Consider the following 27,487-nt stretch of genomic DNA (forward strand, 5'->3'; position numbering starts at 1 on the left):
TAACCAGTTCCTGGAACATATCTGGAGGTTTATAATTGCTAGCTTTTATCATTATTAAAAATAATCATTATTATTTAGTTGTTGATGTGGATCTAAAAGGGAATTTCCAATATAGATGAAAGCACAAGTAGAGACAAAAAAGTTCAACAAATAATTATATAAAAACACATTTAAACTATAAATTTTTCATAAATTGTCAAAAAAGACAAATTTTTTATTAAAATTATCTTTTTTTTAAATAATTTTTTATTGATAGAAGGCATGCCAGGGTAATTTTTTACAGCATTATCCCTTGCATTCATTTCTGTTCCGATTTTTCCCCTCCCTCCCTCCACCCCTTCCCCCAGATGGCAAGAGTCCTTTACATGTTGAATGGGTTGCAGTATATCCTAGATACAATATATGTGTGCAGAACTGAACAGTTTTCTTGTTGCACAGGGAGAATTGAATTCAGAAGGTATAAATAACCCGGGAGGAAAAACATAAATGCAAGCAGTTTATATTCATTTCCAGTGTTCTTTCTCTGGGTGTACCTGCTTCTGTCCATCTTTGATCAATTAAGGCTCTCTTTATCAAAGAGGTCCACTTCCATCAGAATACATCCTCAAACAGTATCATTGTTGAGGTATATAATGATCTCCTGGTTCTGCTCATTTCACTCAGCATCAGTTCATGTAAGTCTCGCCAGTCCTCTCTGTATTCATCCTGCTGGTCGTTCCTTACAGAACAATAATATTCCATAACATTCATATACCACAATTTACTCAACCATTCTCCAATTGATGGACATCCTTTCATTTTCCAACTTCTAGCTACTACAAACAGGGCTGCCACAAACATTTTGGCACATACAGGTCCCTTTCCTTTCTTTAGTATCTCTTTGGGGTATAAGCCCAGTAGTAGCACTGCTGGATCAAAGGGTATGCATAGTTTGATAACTTTTTGGGCATAATTCCAGATTGCTCTCCAGAATGGCTGGATGTGTTCACAGTTCCACCAACAATGTATCAGTGTCCCTGTTTTCCCACATCCCCTCCAACATTCCCCATTATCTTTCCCTGTCATTCTAGCCAATCTGACAGGTGTGTAGTGGTATCTCAGAGTTGTCTTAATTTGCATTTCTCTGATTAATAATGATTTGGAGCATATTTTCATATGTCTATAAATAGTTTCAATTTCTTCATCTGAGAATTGTCTGTTCATATCCTTTGACCATTTATCAATTGGAGAATGGTTTGATTTCTTATAGATTAGGGTCAGTTCTCTATATATTTTGGAAATGAGGCCTTTATCAGAACCTTTGATTGTAAAAATGTTTTCCCAGTTTATAAAATTATCTTTTAAAATATCTTTATATACAGACACTTTGACATCAAAAGATATGAATCAATTCAAACTTTTAAGTAATGAGAGCAAGGACTTCTTGGAGGGAATTGGAAGTAGATGAATGTGCCATATAGTTGGTGTTTAATAAATGTTTATTGATCGATTAAATCTATCAACTTTTTTCTCAGTCCCTCACTAGTGTTCTGCCTGCCCTTCAGAGACAGATGATGTATTCTCCCAGATTCATATCAACATCTTTTAATTTATACTTCTCTCAGAATGAAAAAAAAAACAAATGAGGCTATTAGGTCAATCTGATAATTTTTGCTAAGCTCCATTCCATCTCCAAGTACTCTAAGAGAGCTATAAAGTGCCCCGGAATTATGAGATTAGCCCAAAGATTTGAGATTGTCCTAAAAGAATTTGTTGCTTGAAGTTGCTAGGGAGGTAGCCAGCCCCTTTCTATGGGACCTGCACTATCCCATTAAGTCATGGTTGTAGAGGAAAGCCAGATTTTCTCCTTCATATCATGACTCAGTCATGATTCTTCAACATTCCCGAAACTGAACTCATTATCTTTTCCTCCCAAACCTTCCCCTCTTCTCATTTCTACCTTCTGGTTTCTCTGGTCTCAGCTAAAATTCTAGATAGATGCATAGATAAATAGATAAATAGATAGACAGACAGTAGAATGAATGGGTGGATGGATGGATGGATGGAAGGACGAACAAACAGATAGATACACATACATATACTTACACTTATACATGTATATGTGTATATGAATATGTATAGATAGATGAAAAGATAGATCCACTTGCATATACTTATACTTATATATCTGTGTATTCATATGTATGGATAGATAGATAGGTAAATGAATGGTTGGATAGCTAGTTGGATGGATGAATAGATAGATAGATGCACATACATATAATTAGGTATGTATATATGTGTATTCATATGTTATGTATATGAATAGATAGATTGATGTATGGATGGATGGACAGATGATGAATGAATAGACAGACAGACTATATAGATACACACATATACATACTTATATATGTAATGTGTGTGTATTCATATGTGTGTATATATATATGGATAGATAGATAGGTATATGTGGTACATAGTTATTTGCATATTGTTTTCCCCATTAGACTGTAAGGTCCTTGAGAATAGGGATTGTCTTTGTCTTTTTTTTTTTTTAATATCCCTAGCATTTAGCACAGTGCCTGGCACATAGTAGATGGTCAATAAATTTTTATTGACTGACTTTTGTGGAATCATGTGATTTCCTTTTCTGCAATTTCTATATTTCTACCTCTTTAAAGCTGGTTCAGGAATTTAGGGTGCAAGAATCCTTGCCTCTTCACCATAGCCACCTAGCTCATACCATCTCTAAAGCCAAGAGACTCTGGCTTTGCCAAATGGGCCTCAGGGCCTGGGGGCTGCTCAATGTACAGTTTTCACCATTTGGGAACCAGAATTCATTCTAAAGTAGAGTCTGGTCTGTTCTCGGATCACTTGCTCTTTCTTCCTCCCTCTAAAAGATTTCGTTCAAAGGTGACTCAGAGCCATAGCAGCCTGACACCACCAAATCATCAAAAGTTACAGGATATGATTTATAAAGTTTAGAACTATCAAAGAAACACAAAAGTTGCAAATGCCTCTCTATCACTATAGTACACGATCTCTTGAAAGCTCCCTTCTGTTATTTAACTATTTGTGTGAACTTGGAAAAATCGCAATTTCCTTGCGCCTCAGTTTCCCCCTCTGTAAAATGAGAGGTTGACCTCAGAAGTCTTTCTAATTCTAAATCTGTGAACTCATTATCTTTTACCTGTATTAAGTTACAAGTAAGGCTTACTCCTAAATAATTAGGACCACAGATGTAGAGCTTGAAGAAGTCAATAAATCTCACTCTCCTCACTTTACAGATAATGAAAGTGAGATGAAGCCCAGAGAGGTTAAATTATTTGGCCAAGTTCATGCAAATATAATCAGCAGTGGACCTGGAATTCAAGCCCTGTCCCTCTGACTATAAATGGAGCAATCTTCCCAATATGCCTTGCTGCCTCCCTAATTGAAAATGACCATCTTATTCTGGCTTGGAAAGTGAGACCATGTCATTACCCAGATAACGAAAGAAACAGAATGCCCTGTGGGTCTCCATTTTTATTGTTTTCATAAACTGAAAATGATTGGAATAATAAAAGGGCCCATTCCCTGGAGATTGTCTGGAACCCAGAACTGAATGAAATAAACACGTCGGAAATAGGCAATGTACTCCACGTTTATGATATGTAAGATGAGGTTGTGGCTTTACTATATGTTCTTTTGTGTCCTCGTTGGAAACACATTAAAAAAAAGTTCAAATAAGACTGAGCACCTGTGCATAACATGAGATGTAGCCCCTGTATGGGCACATCTGGACCCTTCGTAGATTTCTGGCCTTCATCACAACCACCCAAAGGCTTAGGATCTTGTTTACAACACCGACTTTGGAAACACAGTTGTTTTGAAGATAAAATGTGATCATGCACATAAAATATTTTAAGAGGAGGCAGCAGCGTGATAGAGTGGAGAGAGTTCTGGATTTGGGGACCCCAATTGGAATCTCTGAGTTCCCATTTACCCGTGGGATCATGAGCAAGTCCATTAATGTTTAAATGGATTCCTTTTTTTTTCTGTATAATAGGAGGATTTCACTCCATGACTCCAAAGGTCCTCCTGCCCTTTATCTATGATTTTAGGATAAAGAACAATACAAGGTGTCTCCAAAGTCTCAATGAAGCTTTAAGCTTTGTGAAAGGCATAATAAAATTTGGATCAGTACAAATAAAATCTGTCTTCATCTTTATCATCCCACGTTGCCTTGTTATAAAGGTCTCAGTGAAGTTTTAAGCTATCATAGCTTAAATCTCTGTGGCCTTCTCTTTTGAAACCTTCCTAACTTTCAAAAGTACCTCAGTTTCCCCTGGATTTGGTTTTCATTAGAGTTGTTTGACCATGGGGCTCAATCTTGTATTGTTTTATTAGAATGTCATCTTAGAAGTCACTTAGACTTAGAAGTCAAGATCATATCTTTTTTTTGACTCCCTAGAAATAACATGATTATCTTTCTTATTTGATAATGACTATTTAGACCAAACCTTTCACCCAGGAGAGAAGAGAGAACCTACATATGGTTACAGGAAGTGCTGGACCACCGGTACCTGCCTCAAAGAATTGACCTCTCTAATTTAAGAGTTTTCTGACAAAGCCAGAAATTCCAGTTTCTCAGAACTGTTGTTTGGCAATGGGTACTCCAAGAAAGAAGCTTCAAAAGAAAAGGAGAAATCAGGGACTTCAGTTCCAGTCTCAGGTGCTCCTATAAGTACTATCACTGCCTTTTGGAGAGGAGAAAGAAATCCCTTTTTCCTACTCTCTGAAAATATAAAAGAAAGTTGTATCCTAAACCAAAGACATGGATATGGAGAAATTCTACTCCTCTTATAGTCTTTTCTTCCTTCCTTCCTTTCTTTTTTTTTTTTTTTTTTTTTGCTGACACAACTGGGATTAAGTGACTTGCTCAGGATAACACAGCTAGGAAGTATTAAGTGTTGGAGAACAGATTTGAACTCAGGTCCTCCTGACTTCAGGGATGGTGCTCTATCCACTACAATTCTTCCTGACTCAATAGCCAGTCATTTTTAATCTAGCCCCCAATGGCAAAGACACACAGACACTAGCTCAACCATCATTGTTTGCAAAGCTTCTTCAGAAAACAAAGTTAGAGAATGTAAGTCTAACTCCATAAAATGTACCCCAATCCTTCAAATCTAGCACTTCTCCTAATAAGTCAGTTAAGAATTAAATTTAATTCATCAGCCAGACAGCTCCAAAGGATATTATCCATTTAAATAAAATAACTATCTATCAAATGTCCAAATTTCTCTCTTTCACCTCTTTGATTCCTATTGCTATTCCATTGAATACAGGTCTTTTTCCTCTACATTAGTAATACGGTAACAGAAAAAAAAAAAGTATGAACTTGAGATGAGAAGTCATGGATTGAATTTGTGAGATCCTGCCACTTACTACTTGTACAACCACTTAATCTTTCAAATGGAAGTCAAGTATTAGGCAAGATGGTTGAGCAGTTTTTCTCATACATTCCAAACCTTGAAACATAAAAAAGGAAATATGTGCAAATTAAATTAATTAAAACTTCCACAAAACAAGTTGGGAAAATGACACAAGGAAAATGACTTTATGAAACATCAACATATAGTCTACAAGGTATATCCATATTCCCACTCACAATCTCCCTCTGGCCCACTCTATCCACCTACCAGAGACTTACCAGAAACCTCAAGAAATCTCAAAGGCACCTGGGAGATAAGGAAGAGGGTTCCCTACCTGGGCCTCAGATTAAGGAGAAATTTAATCTGAATTCTGGTCCCTACCACAAGAAGAATAAGAAATTGGTTCTTATTAAAATCAGGCCTTCAATAGAACACAGAAAATGGAATTGATGTACACAATTATTAACTTTTTTTGCTTTTCTCCCAATGAAAAAGACCATGACTTCACTCTAGGTCAGAATCCTCCATGACGGAGGGAAAGAGAATTAAAAATCTAGGTTAGGTCAGTATTATCCTTATGGAATTTATTCTGGGGCAAGGAATTAGATGGATCTCTGAATCCCCCAAACTAAGAATGCTATAAAAGAATAGATGAAAGGATTCTTGTAACAGTGAAAGGAGGAGGAAGGAAGGAAAGAAGGAAGGAAGGAAGAAAAGAAGGAAGGAAGGAAGGAAGGAAGGAAAGAAGGGAAAAGACTAAAGGATATAACATTTTGAATAAATAAGATAACAGAATGTATATTAAACAAATAGATTCTGTAGATCCTTCAAAAGTCATAAAATAATAGCAAAAAAAACCTCCAGAATCATTCAAAGAACCACAAAAAAGAACAATTATTTACTTTTAAAATGGATATTAAGACAGAAGTAAGCAAAATTAGAGCTCTAAAAACATAATTAAGGAAAACTAACAGTAGTATCCAAAACATAAAGCACAACAAAAAAATCAGAAAATGACCAATTTGGAACTCCAAAATATAGTATAATATTTTTTGACAGAATAGAAACAAAAGACAGCAGGTTTGAAAGAATAAATGAATATTAGATGACCCAAAGTTCCTGACACTGAAGATCTTAAGTTTTTCAGAAGAACATGATTAAATTTCAAAACTAAATATGATGATGGAAATAATACAAGAAAATTTTCCAGAATTTTTGAATAGAGACTGATAGAACTCATTGCTCAAACTGGAGAAGTCCTACACTTGACACCCCATGGCTTGCAGTGACAATTTCATAATTCTAATACTAAAGGATAAATTTTTCTAGCAGTTGGGGAAAGGGTCTTTAGCTAGGAAAGTGCAGCAGTTTCTATTACCCAAGGTTACTCTCCTGCCACAAGAAATAATAGAAAAGAATGGAATGTGATATTACAAAAGGCAAAGGTCCTCAATTTGCAACCCAAATTAATGAACCATGAAACTGAATGTAAAGATCAATAGAAAAAGATGTACATTTTTAAAAGAGGCATTTTATTAACAATAACTGGTCTATAAATACTCTAACAAGAGTAACACAAGAAAGGTTAATGAGTACAATTATCATGAAAAAACCTAAGCAATGAAGCCAATCATATTTATATATTAGAGTATTTTTCCCATATAAATTTGATTAAGGTGTAAAAGAAAGAACAAATTATTAAATAAATCAAAGTACCTAAAGATCTACAAAACTAATCTTTTAAGGAGCTTGTAAAAAATCAGGGGAATAAAAGCAGGGAAAGTTGAATTAATATTCTGTAGATTAAATCCCATGCTCCCCTATAAATGAAATAATATTTTTTGAGGGAGAAAACACAATAGAAAGTAGCTAAAATAGTCATAAAAATGGGAAGACAGAGTGAAATTAGTCTAGATCCCTGCTATTGACTTATCATGGGTCTATTAGTCCCATGAACATAGACTGTCTGCACTTTCCAAAGGATATCTTTCTATTTCATTAAAAGCATTAGCTCTGCATTGCTACCTGTAGCATCAATTATTTTTGAAGGTTTGAAACCATTTTTAAAGCTTGACTTGTTATTTTATTTACTGACGTAAAGATTTTCTTTTGTTTTTTTTTCTTTTTCCTTATCCAAAATTATCTTAATTTTGAGAATTAAGAAATACCTCAATTCTGAAATATACATACAAGTATATATGCATAAACACATTTCCTTTGGTTCTTATTTATTGTTGTAATCTGTAAAATCAATTTCTTTTCAATAAACAGTCAGCTTCATCATTGGTCCAGACTTTCTTCACAATAAATCTCTCTGGCTTAGATTTTCTGTCTCTTTTCCTTCTTACTATTTCTCTCTGGATGCTCTCTTTCCTCTTTTTTTTTTCCAGGCCTGATAAACAGGCTAATCAAAACATCTCTGTTCACTCCTTCATCCTTTAGGATGTAAAATGGTGAGTGGCTAAAAGATATTAGATTACGTAGCAGAAACAATAAAGGAATAAGGCAGTGAGGGGATGCTATAGTGCATAGAGAATTGAACCTGAATTCAGAAAGACTCATTTTCCTGAGTTCAGATCTGACCACAGATACTTACGAGCTGGCAAAGCAACCCCGTGTCTTTGCCAAGAAAAACCCTGAAATGACTGAATAACTTCATGATCCAAGTACCTTTCGTTCAGATAGAATCACAGAAGTACTGTAATAATAAGATAGAGAAAAGGCATGATGGGATCTTCATACTACCCAAATTCAGGAAAGAGGTGAATGGAATTTTTATAAAAACTATGATATCCTTTCTCCATAGTACAGATGAAAGCCAGTGATGGGAAACTGGGATCCAGATATTCCTCTAGGAATTCTCTGCAAAGCAAGTAAACTGGAATCTGAACTGGAAGCTTCTACAAGAAGTGAAATGAAATCTTAAAGGATGAAGATCCAGACCTTATTTACTGATACAAAACTCCCAGCATGTCTTAAAGATTTGTTGCCTAGCAGATGAGATCCATCCAGAACCTAGAGGAAACATCTCCTGTGCATTCCCGGAGCCAGAAGCTAAAATACCTTTCTCTACATATTCTTACTTTCTTTTTGCCTCATTCTCCCAAGGATCTAGCAAGTGCATTTGTGGACAAGAGTGCCAACTGGTGTTAAGAGAATTATTTTATATCAATTGTTCCTACTGTGACTACTTGAAAAACATCTTTTGTAAAAATTAATTGTTTGTCTAATTGTTAATAGGGAGCATATTGGTGGGGATTCTTGAGTGACAATTCTAGAAAAACCTTGAATGGTACTTCTAGGGCCCTGGGATCAGCAATATTCGGGTGCTCTCTAGGGAGTTAGACTGATAAATGAGAAGGAATTGAGAAAATAGCCCCAACATGAGATACTACATGGTGCACACTTAAATGAAGACTTAATGACATTCTGAACAATGCTTGGACCAACATACAAATCATAGCAACAAAGTCTGTGAACGAATCATATTTTAAGAGAAGCAGTTGAAACAACCCTCAAATGAAAAATTATGTCCCTGAAAAGTACATAGACAAATTAGAAAAAGAGAGGATTAATGACCTGAGCCTGCAAATAGAGAAACAAAAGGAGAAAAGCAACAAATTAATAATGCCCCCCAAAAAATGAAATCTTGAAAATATGAGTAGATAAAATGGAAAACCAAAAGACTGCAGAAATGATAAACAACTCTAAAAGTTGCTTCTTTGAAATGATTCATAACAACATACTTTTAGTTCTGGATACAAAAAAAGAGGAAAATCAATCTACTGCTTTTTTTTAAATTGACAAAGTTGATTCATGACAAAGAAGATAAACCAAAAAGAAATTGTCAGAACCTACTATACACAGTTAGTATATTAACAAATCCAAGAACATAAAAGAACTGAATGATTACAAAAATATATTACACCAAAATTAGCAAAATTGAAAATAAGCATTTTAAACAATCCTATTTAGGAAAAATTGAATGTACTGGAAAAGAGAAGGGAAAGGGGCTCTGGTCCAAACAGTCTTACAAGTTAATTTTATCAAGTGTCAAAAGAACAATTACTTTGTGTGCTACATAAATTATTCTCAATAATTGAGAAAAAAGCAGTTGAAATAATTTTATAAGGTAAATATCATCCTAAAAGCTCAATCAGAGAAATTCTCATTAAAATATCTCCAAAGTTTTACCTTATACCCAAAAAATTAGCAAGCATGACAAAAAACAGAAAATTTCAGTGCTGGAGGAGTTGAATAAAGTCAGGAATGATAATATATTTTTGGTGGAGTTATGCATTGATTCAGTCATTCTGGAAAACAATTTGAAAACTATGCTTAAAAATAACAAATATTTATAACCTTTAAATCATAAATTATATTATTAGACATATTCCTTGAAAAGATTAAAGTCAAATAGTCAAAATATGCCAAAAAATTCACAGCAAATTATTTTAAGCAGGAAAGATAGATGGTACAGGAGATAGAGTATTGAGCCTGGAGTCATGGGGACCTGACTTAAAATAGAACCACTGATACTTAATAGTTGTGTGATTCTGGACAAGTCACTTAATCTTGTTTGCCTCCATTTCCCGATCTGTAAAATTAGGTGGAGATGGAAATGGCAAACCACTCCAGCATTTTTTCAAGAAAAATCCCAAATGTGGCCACAAAGAGTTGGACACAGCTGAAAAACAACAATCATAAATGATGGAAGCAAAATGGTTACCAAATGAGTAGGGAAATGCTCAAGTTCTGGAACATGAATGGAAGGAAATATTTTTCTGTCCTTAGAAACAATGACTGTGGGGAATTTGGGGAAAAACATAGGAAGATTGATACAAAATGGTAAATGAGAATAACAAAATAAAAATAAAAAATGCTATATAATTATAAAGATCAAGTTTGAGCCATAGTATTTTTTAATGTTCTTGCCTCTTTTCCTTGGAGGACTACTATGGAATGGTTTATATGCTCTCAGATATAGTCACTTATCAATGTAAATTAGAAGTCATCCTAGATGTAATCTAATTTAAGAGATGAAGAATTTAATATATCCCTTGATTTTGATTTTTTCTTTTTTTTAAAATCTTTGTTCCAAAGGATGGTTTACTGAGAAAGGGAAAGGGAATAGGTATATTTGGAAATAATAAAGGAAATAATGAGAAAGGTATGTTTGAAAATGAAGGTGATACCCCCCAAAAGACATCAATAAAATTTTATAGAAAAAAGATTTCATCATAAAATATAAAAGATCTGTGGGATAATCCTACATTCAGATCATAATCTACCTTACTCCCTCTCCATTTCAGGGAAATGGGATCATTCACTCTCTCTGAAACCAGTAGTACTTTCCTGGGTATATATTTTCCCACATCCTTCCCTATCCCTGTTTCGCTGACTAGCTAAACCCTACCCAGCCTCTTCTTCCTCCTCTTTCTCCTCTTCCTCTCTCTCCTTGTTTTTCTCCTATTAGAAATTCTCCAAGCTGCTCCCTGTAGTCCATCCTTCCAAAGGTGAGAGTTTTTTTTTCCTCTCAACTTCCTCCAACATACTCTATGGATACTTGGGTATTACTATCTTATGGCATCTTTTATATTATTTTATTGAACTTCAATTTACATCTTTTATTGGTGTTTAATTGTCCCAGTGCATTTGTTATGTTTCTCCCACAAAATCACAAGTCATGCCCTGTCATATTTCTTGAGCTCAACCCAGAGGATGTTTCAAGGATCCTTTAAAGTATTTGAAGACTGGGGATCAAATATGAAAAAGCAAAAATTAAAATATAATCAAGTAGCTCAAAGACTTTAAGGTGAAGGAACTCAATTTTTATTTCTTTACTAGACCTGTGATTTTACTGATACATAGAAATCTATCACTATGGAATGGAATCTTGGCTGCAATTTATAATCCTAGGGAGCTCTTTCAGGCAGAGATGTTAAGTGACATAATTGGAATCGTAAGGTAGTGTGACATAAATTGGATTGGAATACAGGACTTTTTGACTCAACAGCCTGATCCCTATCCATTATTGCAGTATGTCTCTCTCCTGTATATAGTAGATGCTTATTAACTGCTTATTGGTTTGAACTGCATTGTCCCAAATTTTTCTCTTGGATAAGAACAGAAGCTCACAACTGGGAGGGAACCTTCCTTCCAACATCCCTGATGAGTGTTCATCTAGTCCTTGTTTGAAAACCTCTGGTGATATTTAGCTGAGTAAGGCAGCTTTTTCTCAGCTCTTCTGATTAGTCCTTACCTCTGAAAAGAGGCTGGTCCTTCTCCTATAAAGAAGGCCTTGTAATACCCAAGAGGGTTTCAAATTCCTGAAAGATCACCTAATGGGAAGGAGATCAGATTCCCTTAGTTTGACATCCAAAGGTAAAACTAGGAGCAATAGGTAAAAGTTGAAGACACAAATTTAGTATTAATTCAAGGAGAAAATGACTAAGTTAGAGACACCCCAACAGGGAATAAACTGCCAAGAAAGGTAACAATATACTCCCTTCCTGGAAATCTTCAAGCAGAGGCTGGATATCCATGGACATGATAGAATCAGAAACTAAATCAGCTAAATTTGGCAATCTAAAACTAAGTATTTGAACTGCAAGTCACTTTTGATTTCTTTGTTAATGCTTTGTCTTTTGTCCTTGTTTTCAAAGAGAACCAATGGTTCACTTTTTCTCCTTTTTTTCTTTTTCTTTTTGTTTCTCGTGGTTTTTCTCTTTTGTCCTGATCTTTCTCTACAAGATTCATAAAGAAATGTTTATTTCAAAAATTTTTGTACATGTATAATCAAAATTTTTTTTTTCTTACAAAAAAGAGGACAATGACATTATGGGTGATTTCCTGAGTTGCCATGAATTGGATTTAAGTGAGACAGAGTTGCACCACATTGCTGATCTCACTTTCTCTTTCTGAATCATTGAAGTCCAAAGACAGGAAAAAAGTCAAGACAGCTGGCAATGGACCAGGCTATAGAGAATGACTATGGCATGCATCTTCCATGTCTGACCATGCTTCAACTTCTGTCTTCTTCAGCCACCTCCATGGCCATTGGAACAAATTATTCCCATTTCCCATCTCCCAAGGAAAGTCTTCTTGTGCTTGGGACAGATATCCCCCTAACTCATCAAAAAGTCTGAAGCCTATTGGTTACCCTAAAGCTGGTTTCGTTTGTTTACAAGTTGATTTTCTGGGAAGTGTCCACTATACATGCTACAGCTTCTTGGAGCCACAAGTGAGAAATGCATGAATTAGACAAACAAGGTGGATGAACAGGCCTGAAAAGGGATCTGGAAGCCTTCACACCAAAAGGGCTACTCCTCCTAAACACCTCATACATCACATATTTTTGTGTTAATAGAGATCTGAAAGAACTATATGCGTGGCGTAAGAAGGAAGGGTTGATCAAAATGGTTTTAGTTTTCTCTCCCTCTGGAAGACATCCTAGCTCAAGCAAAACTCTTACTCATTTTCCCTTGCTATGTTAAAAACAATCTATTTTTGACATACATCGTGCAGAGTTCAAAACCCAAACTGTCACCCTCTATCCTTAATAGATTGGAACTTGTGTGCATAGAAAGATAAAGGAATAGAAATACAAACTGTTTATACTTTCAAAAATGATCAACCCATGACTAATCAGAGAAGTGCAAAATTAAACTCAAAACAGTTCTGAGAAACTAGTGCACACCCAACAGATTGGAAAAACAATAATTCTAAGGAAGATATTCAATATTGGTGAAGGAAGTTATGGAGACGCTGACATGCTTATTCATTGGTGGTGGAAGAACATATTCAGAGAATATTTTTCAGATTGCAATTTGAAAGTATATGTGATAAAATTTATGAAAAATAATGATTTGCTTGGGGAATGTATCATGAGAATTTTACCAAAATTGATTGAGCTATTAATTCTGAGGAGCAGTATTTTTCTGATTGTAAAGTCAATTGATAATAACCTAAATGTCCAGCAATAGGGGAATGTTAAAATAATTGCAAGAGTTAAAAAGATGGAACAAAATTCAAATCTATGAGCATGAGAAATATAAAAAATATATAGAAAGATCTTCATGAAACAAGGCAAAAAAAATTAGACAATTTAGCTAGGACTGTTTAAGAGGAAAAATGAATTAAAATAATTTGACAAGCCAATAATCCTGATGGATTCATGATGTTTTGCCTTTCTTTGTATCCTCAGCACTCAGGATAGTACCTAACACACAATATGTACTTTGTTGTTGTTCAGTCACCCTTCAGTCAAGTCTGACTCTTTGTGATCTCCATTTGGGGTTTTCTTGGCAGGTACTAGAGTGACTTGATATTTCCTTCTCCAACTTATCTTACAGATGAGAAAACTGAGGCAGAGATTAAATGATTTGTTCAGGGTCACAAAGTTGATATCTGAGACTGGATTCGAACATTGGTTTTCCTTACTCCAGACCCAGTGTTCTATCCAATGAGCCACCTAGAAGCCCCAATTAGATACCGACTCTGAGGGAGTGACTGAAAAATTTTATTTTGTGAACTGAAACTAATTGAAGTGGACATAATTACAAAATTATTTTAATGAGTAGAATCAATGTCCAGAGGAAGGATCTTAACAGTCATTCAACCCACTCATTTTTTAGATTAAAGACTCGAGACTTGGAGAAGAGACTTTTCTAAAATCACACAGCTGTTTACAAGGCAATGCTGGGATGCGAGCCCAAACTCTGCACTCTTTATACTGAAATAAGCTCGTTCTATTTTTAATATTAAGCAAGTTTTAATACTTTTAAAAGTATTAAAAAGAAAGCTCCCAGGACATCCCTGTGTGATTGATCCAGATCCTTCAGATTTTTTCAGAACAATGAGTAGGAACTGTGCAGAACCTTTTCCCTCATTCCCTTTTAGTAGAAACTATGATAATGTGAGAACAAAAAGGAATTGAAAACAACAACAACAACAACAACAAAAAAGAAATTGGGGGAAAAATGACTGAACTCGAAGGTCACTCTGGTCACCAATTAAAACCCTAAAGAATAACATAAAACCTTGAGGATTGGGGGCGATATGTAACAAAATTTCATTGAAGAGATGGGGGGGGGGGAAGAACTATGTCAGTGGAAGGCAACTTTTCATTTTTTTGTAATCCTTTATTTTTTTTAAGTTGCTCCTCCCATAGTAATGTACTGAAATGCATAACAGTTACATTGTACAAAGCATTTGAAGAAAGTACCTCGACTTGCCGGTTATTTCAAAATGAGATTACAAACAGAAAGAAAACAAATCTGGACCCTTGCTGAAGGGCAAAATAACTGAATACAGTCCATTCTTTCCTTCTTTCTTTTAACATAGGTCTGAAACACTTCATCTTACAAATAGGATTAACATGAACATAACATCACACAAGCTTGCAGACGACCAGCATAAAATATTGGATACAGTTTTAATCAGAAGAATCATGCTTTCATGAAGAAATCATAGCTGTTTATACAATTGAATCAGTTTACGGTTTTACAAAAACTAAGTTGCATCTATTCGTTATTTAGTTCATTAAAAGGAAAAAAAAATGAAACAAAGAGAAAAAAAAGAAAAAGGAATGTTAAGAAAAGTCAAACACTGCTTGGCACTCCCGTGCACACAGGTGAGCTTGCCTGACTTCCTGAAAGGCAGAATGGGGGTGGGGGTGTGCCTCGGACATCATAAAATAGTGGCAGAATTGGAACAGTGCTATTTTAATCAACAAACAATGGTTTGCCAAGAAATAAATACAAGATACATACAACACAAAAAAAGGAAATTAAACATTAAAAAAACAGTGACATGATTGTCTAAAATTAAAATGTTATTACGATGATTTGGCAAACATTTTATTAGTGGTACAGCGGTACTGGGGTGATGAATAGTTTATTTCATGGACGGAACCTCTGTGAGCATTGAACATCCATAGTTTACAATATACACATACCCTTTATGTATTTTTCCCCCTAAACAATGTAGTTAAGAAGGCAAAAGTTAAGGTGGGGAAAGAACCCAAAATACTCCCTGTTGTCAGTTTCTACAATAATCAAGTGTGCATTTCATACAACTAATTCAGTCTTTGAAGGGTTAAATTACATAAAGCTTTAACAAAGAAAGGGAAAAATAATGTAGATAAAAGCAACTGTTCCCAATCAAATGGTCTGGTACAAAAGACTCAGTTTCTTGATTTTTAAAGGAGTGCTCATTATGTGTCTCAATGCCACCGTTTCAATTCCCTCCCTCCTCCCACCCACCCACCCACCCCAGAGCTGGGTGAACTGGAAGATGCCTCTCTCGGGCCCAGCAAGTTTTCATTCTTTGAGTCGCATTGATCCTCCAGAAGTCAGCAGCTGCCTTTGCTGTGCAAAACAAAATATTGAGAATAAATAGTTTCTTTTTTTCGTTTTCTTTCTTTTTTTTAAAATTATTCAGTTTAAGGTCACCAGACTTTAAATGGGTGACCCAGCAGATTTATAAGGCATTCTGCTCAGCAGTCTTTTAAATAGTCCTCTGTGGAAGAGCCATGCTACTGGATTGGACTTGGTCCCAATTCTGGTCGGACGTCACAAGGTCATACGTGGCTGAGAGACTGGATGGCACTGGATTCCGCGGCGGCCCTCACCATACTGTGCCACATGTTGGGATGAGACGGAGAATGGAGGGAATCCTTCTCAGACAGTGACAGCATCATAGCATAGGCCTAGGAGGAAAAAAAACAGTCATTGAGGAAAAAAAATCTCCTAAGAAAATTACAATCATAGACCCACCCTCTTGTCAGTGTAAGGCAAAGGCCACTATTCGTAAACCCGGAGAATGTTGGAATTGGTAGGACCTTAGAAATTAGCCAATCCAATTACCTTTCTTTGACAGAAAGGGAAACTGAGGTACTTAAAGGATACAAGTTCTCTATGAAGACCAATTCGAAAATGGAGGTCCCCTTACTCCTGGCTTGGGCTTGGTTCCTCTATATCACACTGTTGCCAATGTCTAAGTGATGAAGACTTTGGATGTGAAGGTGGATAGGAAAAAAAAAGCCAAAAAATCCAGAATTTTCTGACCGACTAAGCCAGTACCTGCCTGGCAGAGAGCAGACAGGGGTGCTCAGGGAGGAAATGAGATCTCTTCCCTATTGCCCTGCCAAGTCCTGAATAACACTTGAGTGCATCCCTTCTTGGTGCCAAAGAAAATATCCCAGTGCAATATTTAAGCCTTGACTTGTGAGTGAACTTTTCACTGCTGATTTGCCAATGTTGGTCTCATCCCTGAACTGGCTTGTCATGCTGCTCTTGATGTGGAATCACTGAGAGGCCTGCCAAAGACATTCCACCGTCCTCAGTAAACAAGAGGAAAATGTTGTTGTTGTTAAGCAGCATTTTTATAGTGAAGAGGCAAGTTAAGACATGGAGCGGGGTTACCATTCCTGCTGCCCCAAAACTAAATCATGGCAGTCAGCGAGGGGGCTCATCCCTGATACTATCACCTCAAATACATCCAGCGGGACTCTACTGTGAGCAAATTGCCTTAGTAACATCACCTATAGCAACACCCCAGGAAAGGCTATTCTCAACCTTGACCTTACCCAGCCAATCCAGACACCCCATCCACACACACTCATATATATATTCTCAGATTCAGGGAAGATTAGGAGCATCCTCAAGTTCTTACCAAGCACCATCCGGAGACTTACAGGACACATTTATAAGATTACTTGGTTAAGACTCATACATCAAAATGGGCCAATTTGGAAAGGGCCTAAACTTGTAAAATTTAAACATTGGGATCTTTCAGAAGAAAAAAATGGCAAAAATAATTTTCAAAACTGTCTTGTGTCATAAAGACAATTCAGATGAAAAGTACACCGGACCAAAACCTAGAAACCAGAGTTCTCATCCTAGCCCTAATATCACTTAACAATATGATTTCTCTATGTTTCAATTTCCTTGTGGCAAAATTAAGGGGTTGTCCAATCCTCAATGATCATTGAGTATCCAGGTCTGTGGGTCTAGGACATTTCTATTTAATATAGACAAAAATAAAGTATATTGGTTATCAGTTTTAAAAACTAATAATTCCTGAGTATCCAGCTTTGTGGTCTATGGCATTGCTATTTAACATAAGCAAAAATAAAGTGCTTTGGTTAACAGTTTTAAAAAATAATAATTCTTCTAAAATTATAAAAATTAAAACTCTTTAGTCATCCAAATATACATATATACACACATACATAGATGTTGATAGTTTATAGCTATAATTTACAGAAATCATGTGTATATATGTAATATGTACAAGCAAGTTATGTGTTTTGTTTTTATAAATATACTTAGAATTAATTTCACTGTTCAGCCCTGACTTTCTATTTGCTAAATTCCAGTCTTCCAAATACAAATGGCAATGCATTTAGGCAAATGCATCCATTTCTATATATAAGACTCTCTATATATCTTTATCTATATGTACATATATTTGTGTGTATACACACACATACACACACACATATATTTCATGCTAATTTAAGTGTGGCCAGTCCATCTTTAATCTTTAAACAAAATTCCATCTCTTTGCCAACCCAAAGTTTGCATTATATCAGGACTGAGCTTGGGCTTTTGATCATTCTCTTGTATGAGTTTGATTCTTTGGAAAAAGCATAGCAGGGCTGCTTCAATGACTTCTTATTTACATGCTAGCTCAAAAACAATGGTGTAGCTTTGTTACTCTTTTCAAAGTTTCTAAAAGCAACCACAACATTAAAACACAGAGAATTTGGTTATGCTATTTAACACATTGAGGGGCAGGAACTACAATGTTAGAGGTTCCAAACTATAGAATTCTTGGGTTTGCCTCTTAAAATGCACATGAACTGTTGTTATAAGTAATGCTCTCTGAGGCTCAGAATCCTCAGCTCTATATCAGGAAGTAGGTCTGGATGATCACTGAAGACTCCCTCTAGTCTTAAATTCTAGGATTGTAGCACTGAAACATTCAGATTCCCTTCTGGGGAAAATGTTCTGTTTTTATACAGAACCATAGTAGTATTTTCCATGAGGAGACAGCCTCAAAAGTCAAGATATTATTAATGGAAGTAGATCCTTGAATGGTGGAAAAACAGCCCTTCAAAAGAACAGACAACAGAAGAAATTCTTGCTTCTCTAAAGAATCACTAGTATTTTCTGTATTAAAAAAATGGGCCCCACAAAAGGCCACCTCCAATATGTTCCAAAAAAAAAAAAATTCAATTTAACACGTCTAACCATCTGCTCCTTACTAAGCATTGTGCTAGACAATGGGGATACAAAGGCAATGCTAAAATAATACTTGCCCTCAAGAAGCTTAAATTCTTTTTGGGGGGAATGGTCAGTTTATACAAGGGATTTTGGAGAAGAAGAAGACATTAATAATTCCCTGAAAGTCATCCCATAGGAAATAGTCTTGAAGGAACCTTAAGAATTCTAAGAGCCAGGAGATGAAGAAAAATGTACTCCAGATAGGAAGTTTATGTGAAGACACAGCAGCAGGAGGAAACGGAATGCTAAGCTTGGGGAACAGCTAATAGGCCACTAGTATGAGGAAAAGATCATGAAGAGCTCTAAATTTTAAATTAAAATATTTTATTTTAGAAGCAAAGGGAGCCACTGAATATTCTTGAAGAGGGGAGTAACATTGTAATAGCTGTATCTTACAAAGCTTACTTTGGACGATGAAATAGAGAAGGCAAAGACTAGAAGCAGAGTCCCCAAACTCCTCCTGTACCTCATTCTCAGTCTATTGATGTTTCTAGTACCAGTGGATTTACAATAGCCCTCTGATATTCTTCTTGTTCAGAGACATAGTGAAGAAGAAAAAATGGAGCCAGAGGAAACTGAATCGATTTGTAGCTATAAACACATGGGAGAAACTAAAGGGGAAGGAGTAAGGGATTGGAAAAGAAGAAAGTAATATCCTGCCCAACCCCAAACTTCTCTTCATGGTGCCATGATACGGTAAAAATAATGCTTATCTGGATTCAATCCTTAGCTTTCTTGTCAATGACTTATACAGCATTGGGCAATTCACTTTTTCCAAACTTCAGTTTCCTCATTTATTGATTATAAAGGGCTGGGATGAAGAGGTGGGAGAGGATGTTAATCAATGATCTCCTGGGCCTTTCAGATTTTAAATCCATCATCTCCTAAGGTTGAATTCAAAGGAAACCATGTATCATGCCTGACCTGGATAGCTTTTTAAAGTCTATATGGTACTCCAACTCTTTCAAGAAAAATGAGAGAAATCTCATTAAATTGGTTCTTTTGTCTATACCTGTCAACTGAACAACTGAATCTTCAGTCATCACATATTCACAATTTGAGCCAAGATACGTTGTGTTTATGGGCATAGAGAAGGTCTAGTGTCAAAGATAACAGGCAAGAGATATGATTTATACTTTATTCTGCTTATGATTATAACATAATATCCCTATTTTTCCTGGTCTTTGGATTAATTGTATATAATTATTGCATTGGGGGTTTCACGTAAACAACCTTGATTTCCCTTACTGTTGGATTTGGTGAAAACAGAAACTGAGTATTCTCAGAGAAACAGAAATTTCCATTGGTGCTAAAGTCCAAAGGATATGATGGAACACTGGAAAATCAAAGGTACCAATCAAAAGGAAGGGTAACTGTTCCCTCCTCTTCCCCCATATTTCTTCTCCAAGTCACTACATATTCATGAGTATTAAATAATAATAATAAAGATAAGTAACAACAATAATGATAAGGATAACAAAAGCTAGCATTTCTCTAGTGCTTTAAGATTTTCAAAGAAACCAATAATCCTGACAGGTAGGTGCTATTATTATCCCAACTTTACAGAGAAGAAACCTGAGGTTAAGAGGTTAGGATCATGGAGCCAGGAATTATGATTTGAATTCCAGTCAAGTCCAACACTCCATCTACAGTGCCCCCTAGAAGCTTATTAGTACCAGAGAAAAAATAGTCACAGAGTATTTTACTAAGCATGGTGAAGGACCCAAATTAAGCTGAGGAGAGAACCCTTGCCTTCAAGGATCTTGTTAACTCACTTGAAGAGACCTTACATCAATTCAAAACATCTGGAAAGTAATTTCAAGGCAACCCCAAAACAGGCAAAATATGTTCTAGCCACAAGACTAATGGTCTTCATTGTAAAGTGAGGGGTCATTTTAGGGTTGGGGGTGAGAAGTTGTTAGTTAATAAATCCCTCCTGAAAGGTGCCTTACACCTTGGTTGATAAGAAAAAGGAAATAGGCACCAGATTTCATAGTGTCTCTAGGGTCTCTGGTTTTGGTCCTGGTAACTGTCTACCCCAAAATCCATCATTACACAGTCAACAACTTTGGAGAAGACATGATCATTTGGGGAAAGCACCCATGAGAATCATGGCCCCTGGAGCCATGCAAGAAAAGTTTTCCTTTGTTTTGTTCTTTGGGGTTTTTTCCCATGCACACACATTGCCAACACTTTTCTCTGAAGTCAAAATCTGGGGAAATATTCACCTGTGACTTGGACTTTCTGTATAGCGGCTGTTTAAGGTCCTCTGGCAGGTGAGAAGCACTACAAGACAGCTCAGCTTCATTATATTGAGTCTCGTCCATTTTCCTCATTTTGAGGCTATCTGTGAAGTATCTTATATGATCTAAAGCAGAAAGTCCACTTTTATACTCCTCCTCTTTATACCTAAAATGAACCAATGGGGAAGCTTAGTGGGTTTTTTTCTCAGTTTGTCAATCAATCAAATCTCTTTTCATATGAGTTTCTATAATTGGCAAGACCTTATATCCTTATATTTCATCAGGAGACAAAGTATCTCCATCTTCAAGTCCTTTGAAGCTGGTTACCGGCACCCCATTTGAAAAAAAAAAAAAAAGCACCTTCCTCTAACATCAGTTAATAGCCTTGGTGAAGAAAGATGGATGTGGAATAGAGACAGACTTCAATGACATGCTAAGTAAATAAGGCAACAATGGCTGATTTCCTAGCCCAGTCATACCTGGCTTTTGTGGAAAATCCATTGCTTAGGGTGCCTTATATCTGGGTGAAAATGAGTAGGAAAAGCCCCCAAATTTAAGTATTTCACAGAATGCTTTCTTTCTTAATTTCTTTCTGGACATCAATGATATGATCATTTATGTATTCTCACCCCTCTTATATTCATTCAAAATTCTGCCTGAGACTTTGTACGGTTACCAATCAGAGGGCACTACATCCAACTCCAAGGAATCACAAATGCAGGTGACCCAGTGGGCAATGGAAAGATGCATGATGGGCCTAAGTAATGCCCCTAAAGGATGATTAGCATCCAAGAAGTGAGTAAAGAAGTGACATAAAAAGTCTCATCCAGGGAAAGTGTGATTAGAAAAGGAGGTAGGGTGGCCATGAAGTGAGAGTGAGGGATGACATGTGGATGACCCCAGTGAAGTATTGGTGTCCACATGGTAGTAAAAAAAAAAAAAGACCTAAAGGCCTCCAGTGCATTGGGTATTAGAACATCTATGGAGCTGCTATGGATGGATACAGACAAGATGGGTCCTAGAGGATGAGATGCTTTAAATGAGTAGAAATCTGTTCTGACAATGGCTGACATCAAGGTTCACTGGAATATAGAGCATAATCTATTCTGTATCATATAGCTTATTCATCTATTAAATAAAGGAAAGATCTTGAAGTTACTTGTCCCATTTGATCAATCAATATGACAAGCAAGTCAGATCACTAAGGATCACAATGTCTACAGTGATTAAGTTAAGTGGACAGTTCTCAAATCTCCACTTTTCTTTTGGGCATCATAAGTTAAGTCTCAGAAACATTACCATCAGTGGTACTCATGCCCTTTTCTTTAGTCTTGCCTAACACAAATTCATCATAGTTCCATAAATATGCATGTATTCATATACTTAGAAATCTTATCAACAGTTACATTGAGATAATTTATTCACACATTGCAATTTTGAATAGCTTTCATCGTCTGCTACTATTTCCAACACATCACTCCCAAATCAAACCAAAATATTGTCCTCAGGGAAAAAAATTAAGGAAAGTAGAAATCATAATGACTTCTATGTCTTGTGAAGGCTTAACTGACTGACCTGCTTGGGGACGTCTTACAGTTCATTTCCAGAGCACTGGCTTCTTCATAGTCATCCTCAGGGTTTCCTTCATGGAGATTACTTGAAACTGGTTCCTTTTCTAGTTTCCCTGCCATGTCACTTTCCTCATCTTCTTCATCCAACAATACTTCATCATCTGCTTCTTCATCATCCAGCAAATCTGAATTCTGTCCGGCCACCAGGATCTTATCATCCTGAAAGTGGCTTCCATTCATTCTTTAAGAAATCAGAAATGTAATCAATCAATTAATAAACAGATAAATGAATGAATAGATCTGTGCTGTGCTATAACAATCAAAGCAAAATTTATTATCAAGATTTTAGGGAAAAATGTTTTCTATCTTCAATATAATTATGGAGGATTCTGTTTTGTCATATTCCATAGACACTTTAGGAGATGCTATCACTTTAAAAAATAGAGAAATCAAAGTAAAAAACATAATGAAGCATCCTGGCTTCTACAATAAATCAAAATTTGAGTTAGAAAAACCACTGAAATCAAAAACAACTTGATCCAGTCTTTTTAAATCTGTGACTAACCCCCAATCTCAGGAGAAGGAAAAAAAAATTTTAAAAAAAGAAAAAGAAAATCTAATGGAAAAGGAAGTAATAAAGAAATAAATAGCTAAATTGAATCTTTATGAAAGTAATGTTATAAATATAATCCCTTTTTTAAAATCTGAGAAGAAATGTGATTTTTCATGGGAGTTGCAATTTCTGTCTTCAGGGCCACTAAAGGAAAGACAAATACCAGAAATTATAGTCCTAGAGCCAACAGGAACCCCCAAAATCAAGTCCAATGCCTTTATTTTAGTGAGAGGAACTCTCCCGAAGGGCCAGACAGATGAAAAACCTTGCCTGTGGTTAAAATTGTCTTAAGCATCAGAGACACAATCCAAATCCAGATTCACAGGGCTCACCGGTCATGAGCCGCTGTGCTAGTCAATATGGTTTTTAATTATGCTTTCAAAGCTGGCCATTCCCAGAGGATCCAATATTCACCCAAAACAATCTGATGTGCCAGATTAAGAAAGGAAACCCTGGCTGACTCATCATGCTCTCTACTTACATCCTGTTTCATTTGTTGAGGCCAGATGTGTACACATACTCTCTGATAGACAATTAAGAATTTAAAATGTGACTTGACCTTCTGCTTCAAACAGCATTTCCTCCCCCCTTACATTCCTCCTTGCTATCACTGGGACAACATAACTAAAACAGGAATCACCCTGCGAGGCTGCCATCAGTGACCAATTCCTGATGATGATTTTATGTAAAAGGAACCAAGATGCTTTCAATTGTAGATAGTGACAAGCTGGAGCTTCCATCAAATGTCCCAGTGCCCTTGGAGGTTCATGCATGTACCAAATTTTACAGGCTTTAAAAAAAAAAAAAACCACTAAGTTTCTGATTTCCTTTCTTCTTGATCAGCCATACTTGGTTGGAAACTTTTAGGGGACTCTGGAAGATTTCTATATTCAATACATTTACCCCAAAATTCTCCCTGAGACAAAAAAAATGCTAACTTGTTTGCTAACTGTTAAGAGGAATCATGGGGGTTCTTCTGAAAAGGTAAACAATAGGAATCTCTAGTAAGGAGATGACGCAGTGGATAGAGCGCTGGATCTGGAGTCAGGAAAACTTGAATTCAAATCCAGCCTTAGACACTTACTAGCTGTGTGACCCTGAGCAAGCCATTTAAATCCCATTTTCCTCAGTTTTCTCACTGGTAAAATGGGGACCATAATAACACCCATCTCCCAGAATTACTGTGAAGATGAAATGAGATAACAGTGGTAAAGCCTGAGCACATAAGTCCTTTATAAATATCAGCTATCACTATAATCATCATCATTTTTATTATAACTATTAGTTTATTTTTGTTTCTATCAGTTTGATGACTAGATTGTTCTTTCTGTCCATAGTGCCTTGCACAGTAACTGGTCAATGAATGATAGTGTTACTGACAATACAGGTCAAAATAACAGGGTTAACATAGAATACAGCATTTACCTAAATGACCTGCCTCCAACAATCTCCACTTACAAGATCCCAGTTGCCATGAGCTAAACCACGTCAGGGTAGAGACTTCAAAGGGACAAGCCTGTTTACCAAACAGCCATAAGCAGTTGGCAATATAAAGATCACTCAGCTAGTGATACAGGAGTCCCGGACACTCTCGAATTAGCCAAATAATTTGCAACTGCAATTAATCTTCCATCTGTTTTTGAGGAGGGCTGAGTTGCTTCCATCAGGCTGATTCAGCTCTACTATGGAGCCATTAAATTCACGCTCATCACCCTGATTCAGAGCCTCCTCATCTTTCATCTGGATTATCATAACATTCTCCTAATTTTGTCTTTTGTCTTCAATCTCTCCTTTCAAAGCCATAATTCACATGCTCATCAAAATGTCATTCATAAAAAGCATAAGTTTGATCATAGGCAACACTTCCCATTGAAAAAATATCAGTGATTCCTTCTTGCCTCCAGGATAAAATAATTATCTGTATATATGTAGTCTTTACCCCCTATCCCTTCCAAATAAGCTTTTTGAAAGGAGGATTGTTTTATTTTTGTCTTTATTTTTTCCACCTTGCCCAGTGCCTAGAACCAGATTGAACTGAACAAATTACATTAAGTTTCACTGCATGTTCATGTTCATTGAACTCAATGTTCATTGAGTTCACAATTTTTTTAAATTACATTTCGAGCCAGTCATGCTTTACCTTTCCTCTGCATTCCTTGGTGACTGGTGACTATGGTTGCTGTTTCCAATGAAATTTCGAATTTCTGTGAAGTAGGAATCCTCTTTGTCATCCAAGATGGCACCTGTGCTTTCCAGTTCAGAATGAGGTGATGATGTCGCAGTACCTAAGGGAAGGAAGAATCCTTTTTTGAGAAAAGACGCAATCCATAACTGGAGTGTTTTTGTACCTGAACTCAAGCTTTTTGGATTCAATTTGTACCATATAGATATTTAAAATGCCAAAATCAAGGTTTTCTACCCACAGTAGAGAAGTAGGTTCTCCTCAATATTCTGGTGAATTATCTCTAGGATGCATTGAAAAGGCTGTGAGACCTAAGGCCCAACATCATTCAAGTTTTCCCCATTAATTCTTAAAGAATCTCATGATGGAGGGATGGGAGGAGGGAGGAGGACAGAAATTGTGGTGATGGTAGAATGTAATCTCCTTGGGTGGGATTCATTTCTTTTATAGAATCCAAATGCCTGGCTCTGTCCATCACACAGCACAGGCACTTAATAAGGGTTTGTTAAATTGAATGAACATGTCTTAGATATTTTCTGGTATACTGATGTTAATACAAAAACTAATTGACATAATATATACAAGCATATATTATTTATATTGAACACTACAAATCATTAGTTATCTATTATTTCATTTGATTAAAAAAAAAAAACTATTATCTAATTAGCTAATCACAATTTAGATATAAAAAGGGGCAGCTAGGTGGTGCAGTGAATAGAACACCAGCCTTGAAGTCAGGAGGACCTGAGTTCAGATCTGGTCTCAGACGCTTAACCCTTCCTAGCTGTGTGACACTGAGCAAGTCACTTAACTCTAATTGCCTCAGCAAAAAAAATAAAAAAAATAAAAATAAATAAAAATAAATAAATAAAGAGATAGAAAATAATATTAACAATGATAAATGCTCATAATGATATAGCACTGAACAGCACAAAAAGTATTTTCTTTTTTTTAACAAAGTATTTTTAACATAATGCACACCATCTTATCTTTATAATTGAAGAAACAGCTCTGGGAGAAATTTAATAAATTGTCTAAAGTCACATAGCTAGTCAAAGGCAGAGCTGGTATTCAAACAATTCTTATATAATGAGTATAACTCTGTGAAGATTTAGACTGTTCTGAGTCACAAGAAATTTGAAATCCAAAAGACTGGGTGCTAAATGTACGTACATTAAGCACATTATGGCATCTTGTCAAAGAAGTAATCCTATTTCATAGTCACAAATGAGTATCAAGTTTTGTATTTGTGTGTGTGTATTTGTATATCTGTGTATACATATATATTATATAGATGCATATTCTATTTACATTTTATTCATATATATATACACACACAATATACAGTAGATATGAATATCCCATGACCCCATATCATTCATTCCTATTTCAAATTAACCCTAAAAGAGAACTTCATATCATTATCAAATATCTATATGACTATATGTTGCCCATTTGTAAAGTTATCTCTGAAAACCATGCTGGAATGGATGGACACATTCCCTGTGTGAGGTGAATGATCACTGCCCAGACATAGACATACTTCACTGAGGAGTTTAGCCATAAACTCTAAACTGTTGCACAGCTCTAGGGAGCTGAGGAGCTACAAAAAAAATCTACAAATTGTTGGACTTTTCATGACATGGTAGAATACAATTGGAATTTGCCAGAAAGAGTCTTAAGAGTCCAAATTCATCCATCCTTCACAAGTTAAGGATTCCAATGTCCTCCCAACATCGCATCTCAGCGTATGACATAATGGATCACCTACCAGACATGTTCCCATTCTCGTGTTTCTTTAGGTGTCTGTCTAGGTTGGTCTGTTGGCCAAAACACCGGTCACACAAGTGACATTTAAATGGCTTCTCCTTATTGTGGATGTTTCGCACATGTCGCTGTAAGTTGGAAGATATGCTGAATGATCGATCACAGTATTTGCATCTGAAACAAACCAAGCAGGCCAAGAACATTTTCAATCAAAGCACAGGATGTTTTTTTGAATCCAGAGAATACAGGATAAGCTCTAAGGGAGCAGGTGGAAACTTCAAAGAAAAGATCTATATGCACACAGAAGCTTCCCTGATAATCTTTCCTTTGCCCTCATTTCAACCATTCCATTTCCATGGCATCTCATTCCTTTTACAAGATAGCTCAAGCACTACCCCCATCCAGGTTCCAGTGTTC

At 36.1% G+C, this 27,487-nt stretch overlaps 1 protein-coding gene across 6 annotated transcripts in view; it reads right to left on the reverse strand.

The window, feature by feature from the left end:
• Positions 1 to 14,521: 14,521 nt before the first annotated feature.
• Positions 14,522 to 27,487, reverse strand: part of MECOM (MDS1 and EVI1 complex locus) — a 671,393-nt gene continuing 658,427 nt past the window's right edge. For 5 of the 6 annotated variants that reach the window (XM_051983139.1, XM_051983137.1, XM_051983138.1 and 2 more), the window contains 5 exons: positions 27,075 to 27,244; positions 25,259 to 25,403; positions 22,510 to 22,746; positions 20,920 to 21,100; positions 14,522 to 16,110 (listed from right to left, as the gene is read on the reverse strand). In XM_051983139.1, the coding sequence (XP_051839099.1) occupies positions 15,982 to 16,110; positions 20,920 to 21,100; positions 22,510 to 22,746; positions 25,259 to 25,403; positions 27,075 to 27,244 (862 nt within the window). In that variant the 3' untranslated portion in view covers positions 14,522 to 15,981. The remainder of the gene's footprint in view (positions 16,111 to 20,919; positions 21,101 to 22,509; positions 22,747 to 25,258; positions 25,404 to 27,074; positions 27,245 to 27,487) is intronic. The other variant, XM_051983140.1, reaches the window with a different exon arrangement.

Source organism: Antechinus flavipes, chromosome 3 (genome assembly GCF_016432865.1).
Source record: "Antechinus flavipes isolate AdamAnt ecotype Samford, QLD, Australia chromosome 3, AdamAnt_v2, whole genome shotgun sequence".
Taxonomy (NCBI): domain Eukaryota; kingdom Metazoa; phylum Chordata; class Mammalia; order Dasyuromorphia; family Dasyuridae; genus Antechinus; species Antechinus flavipes.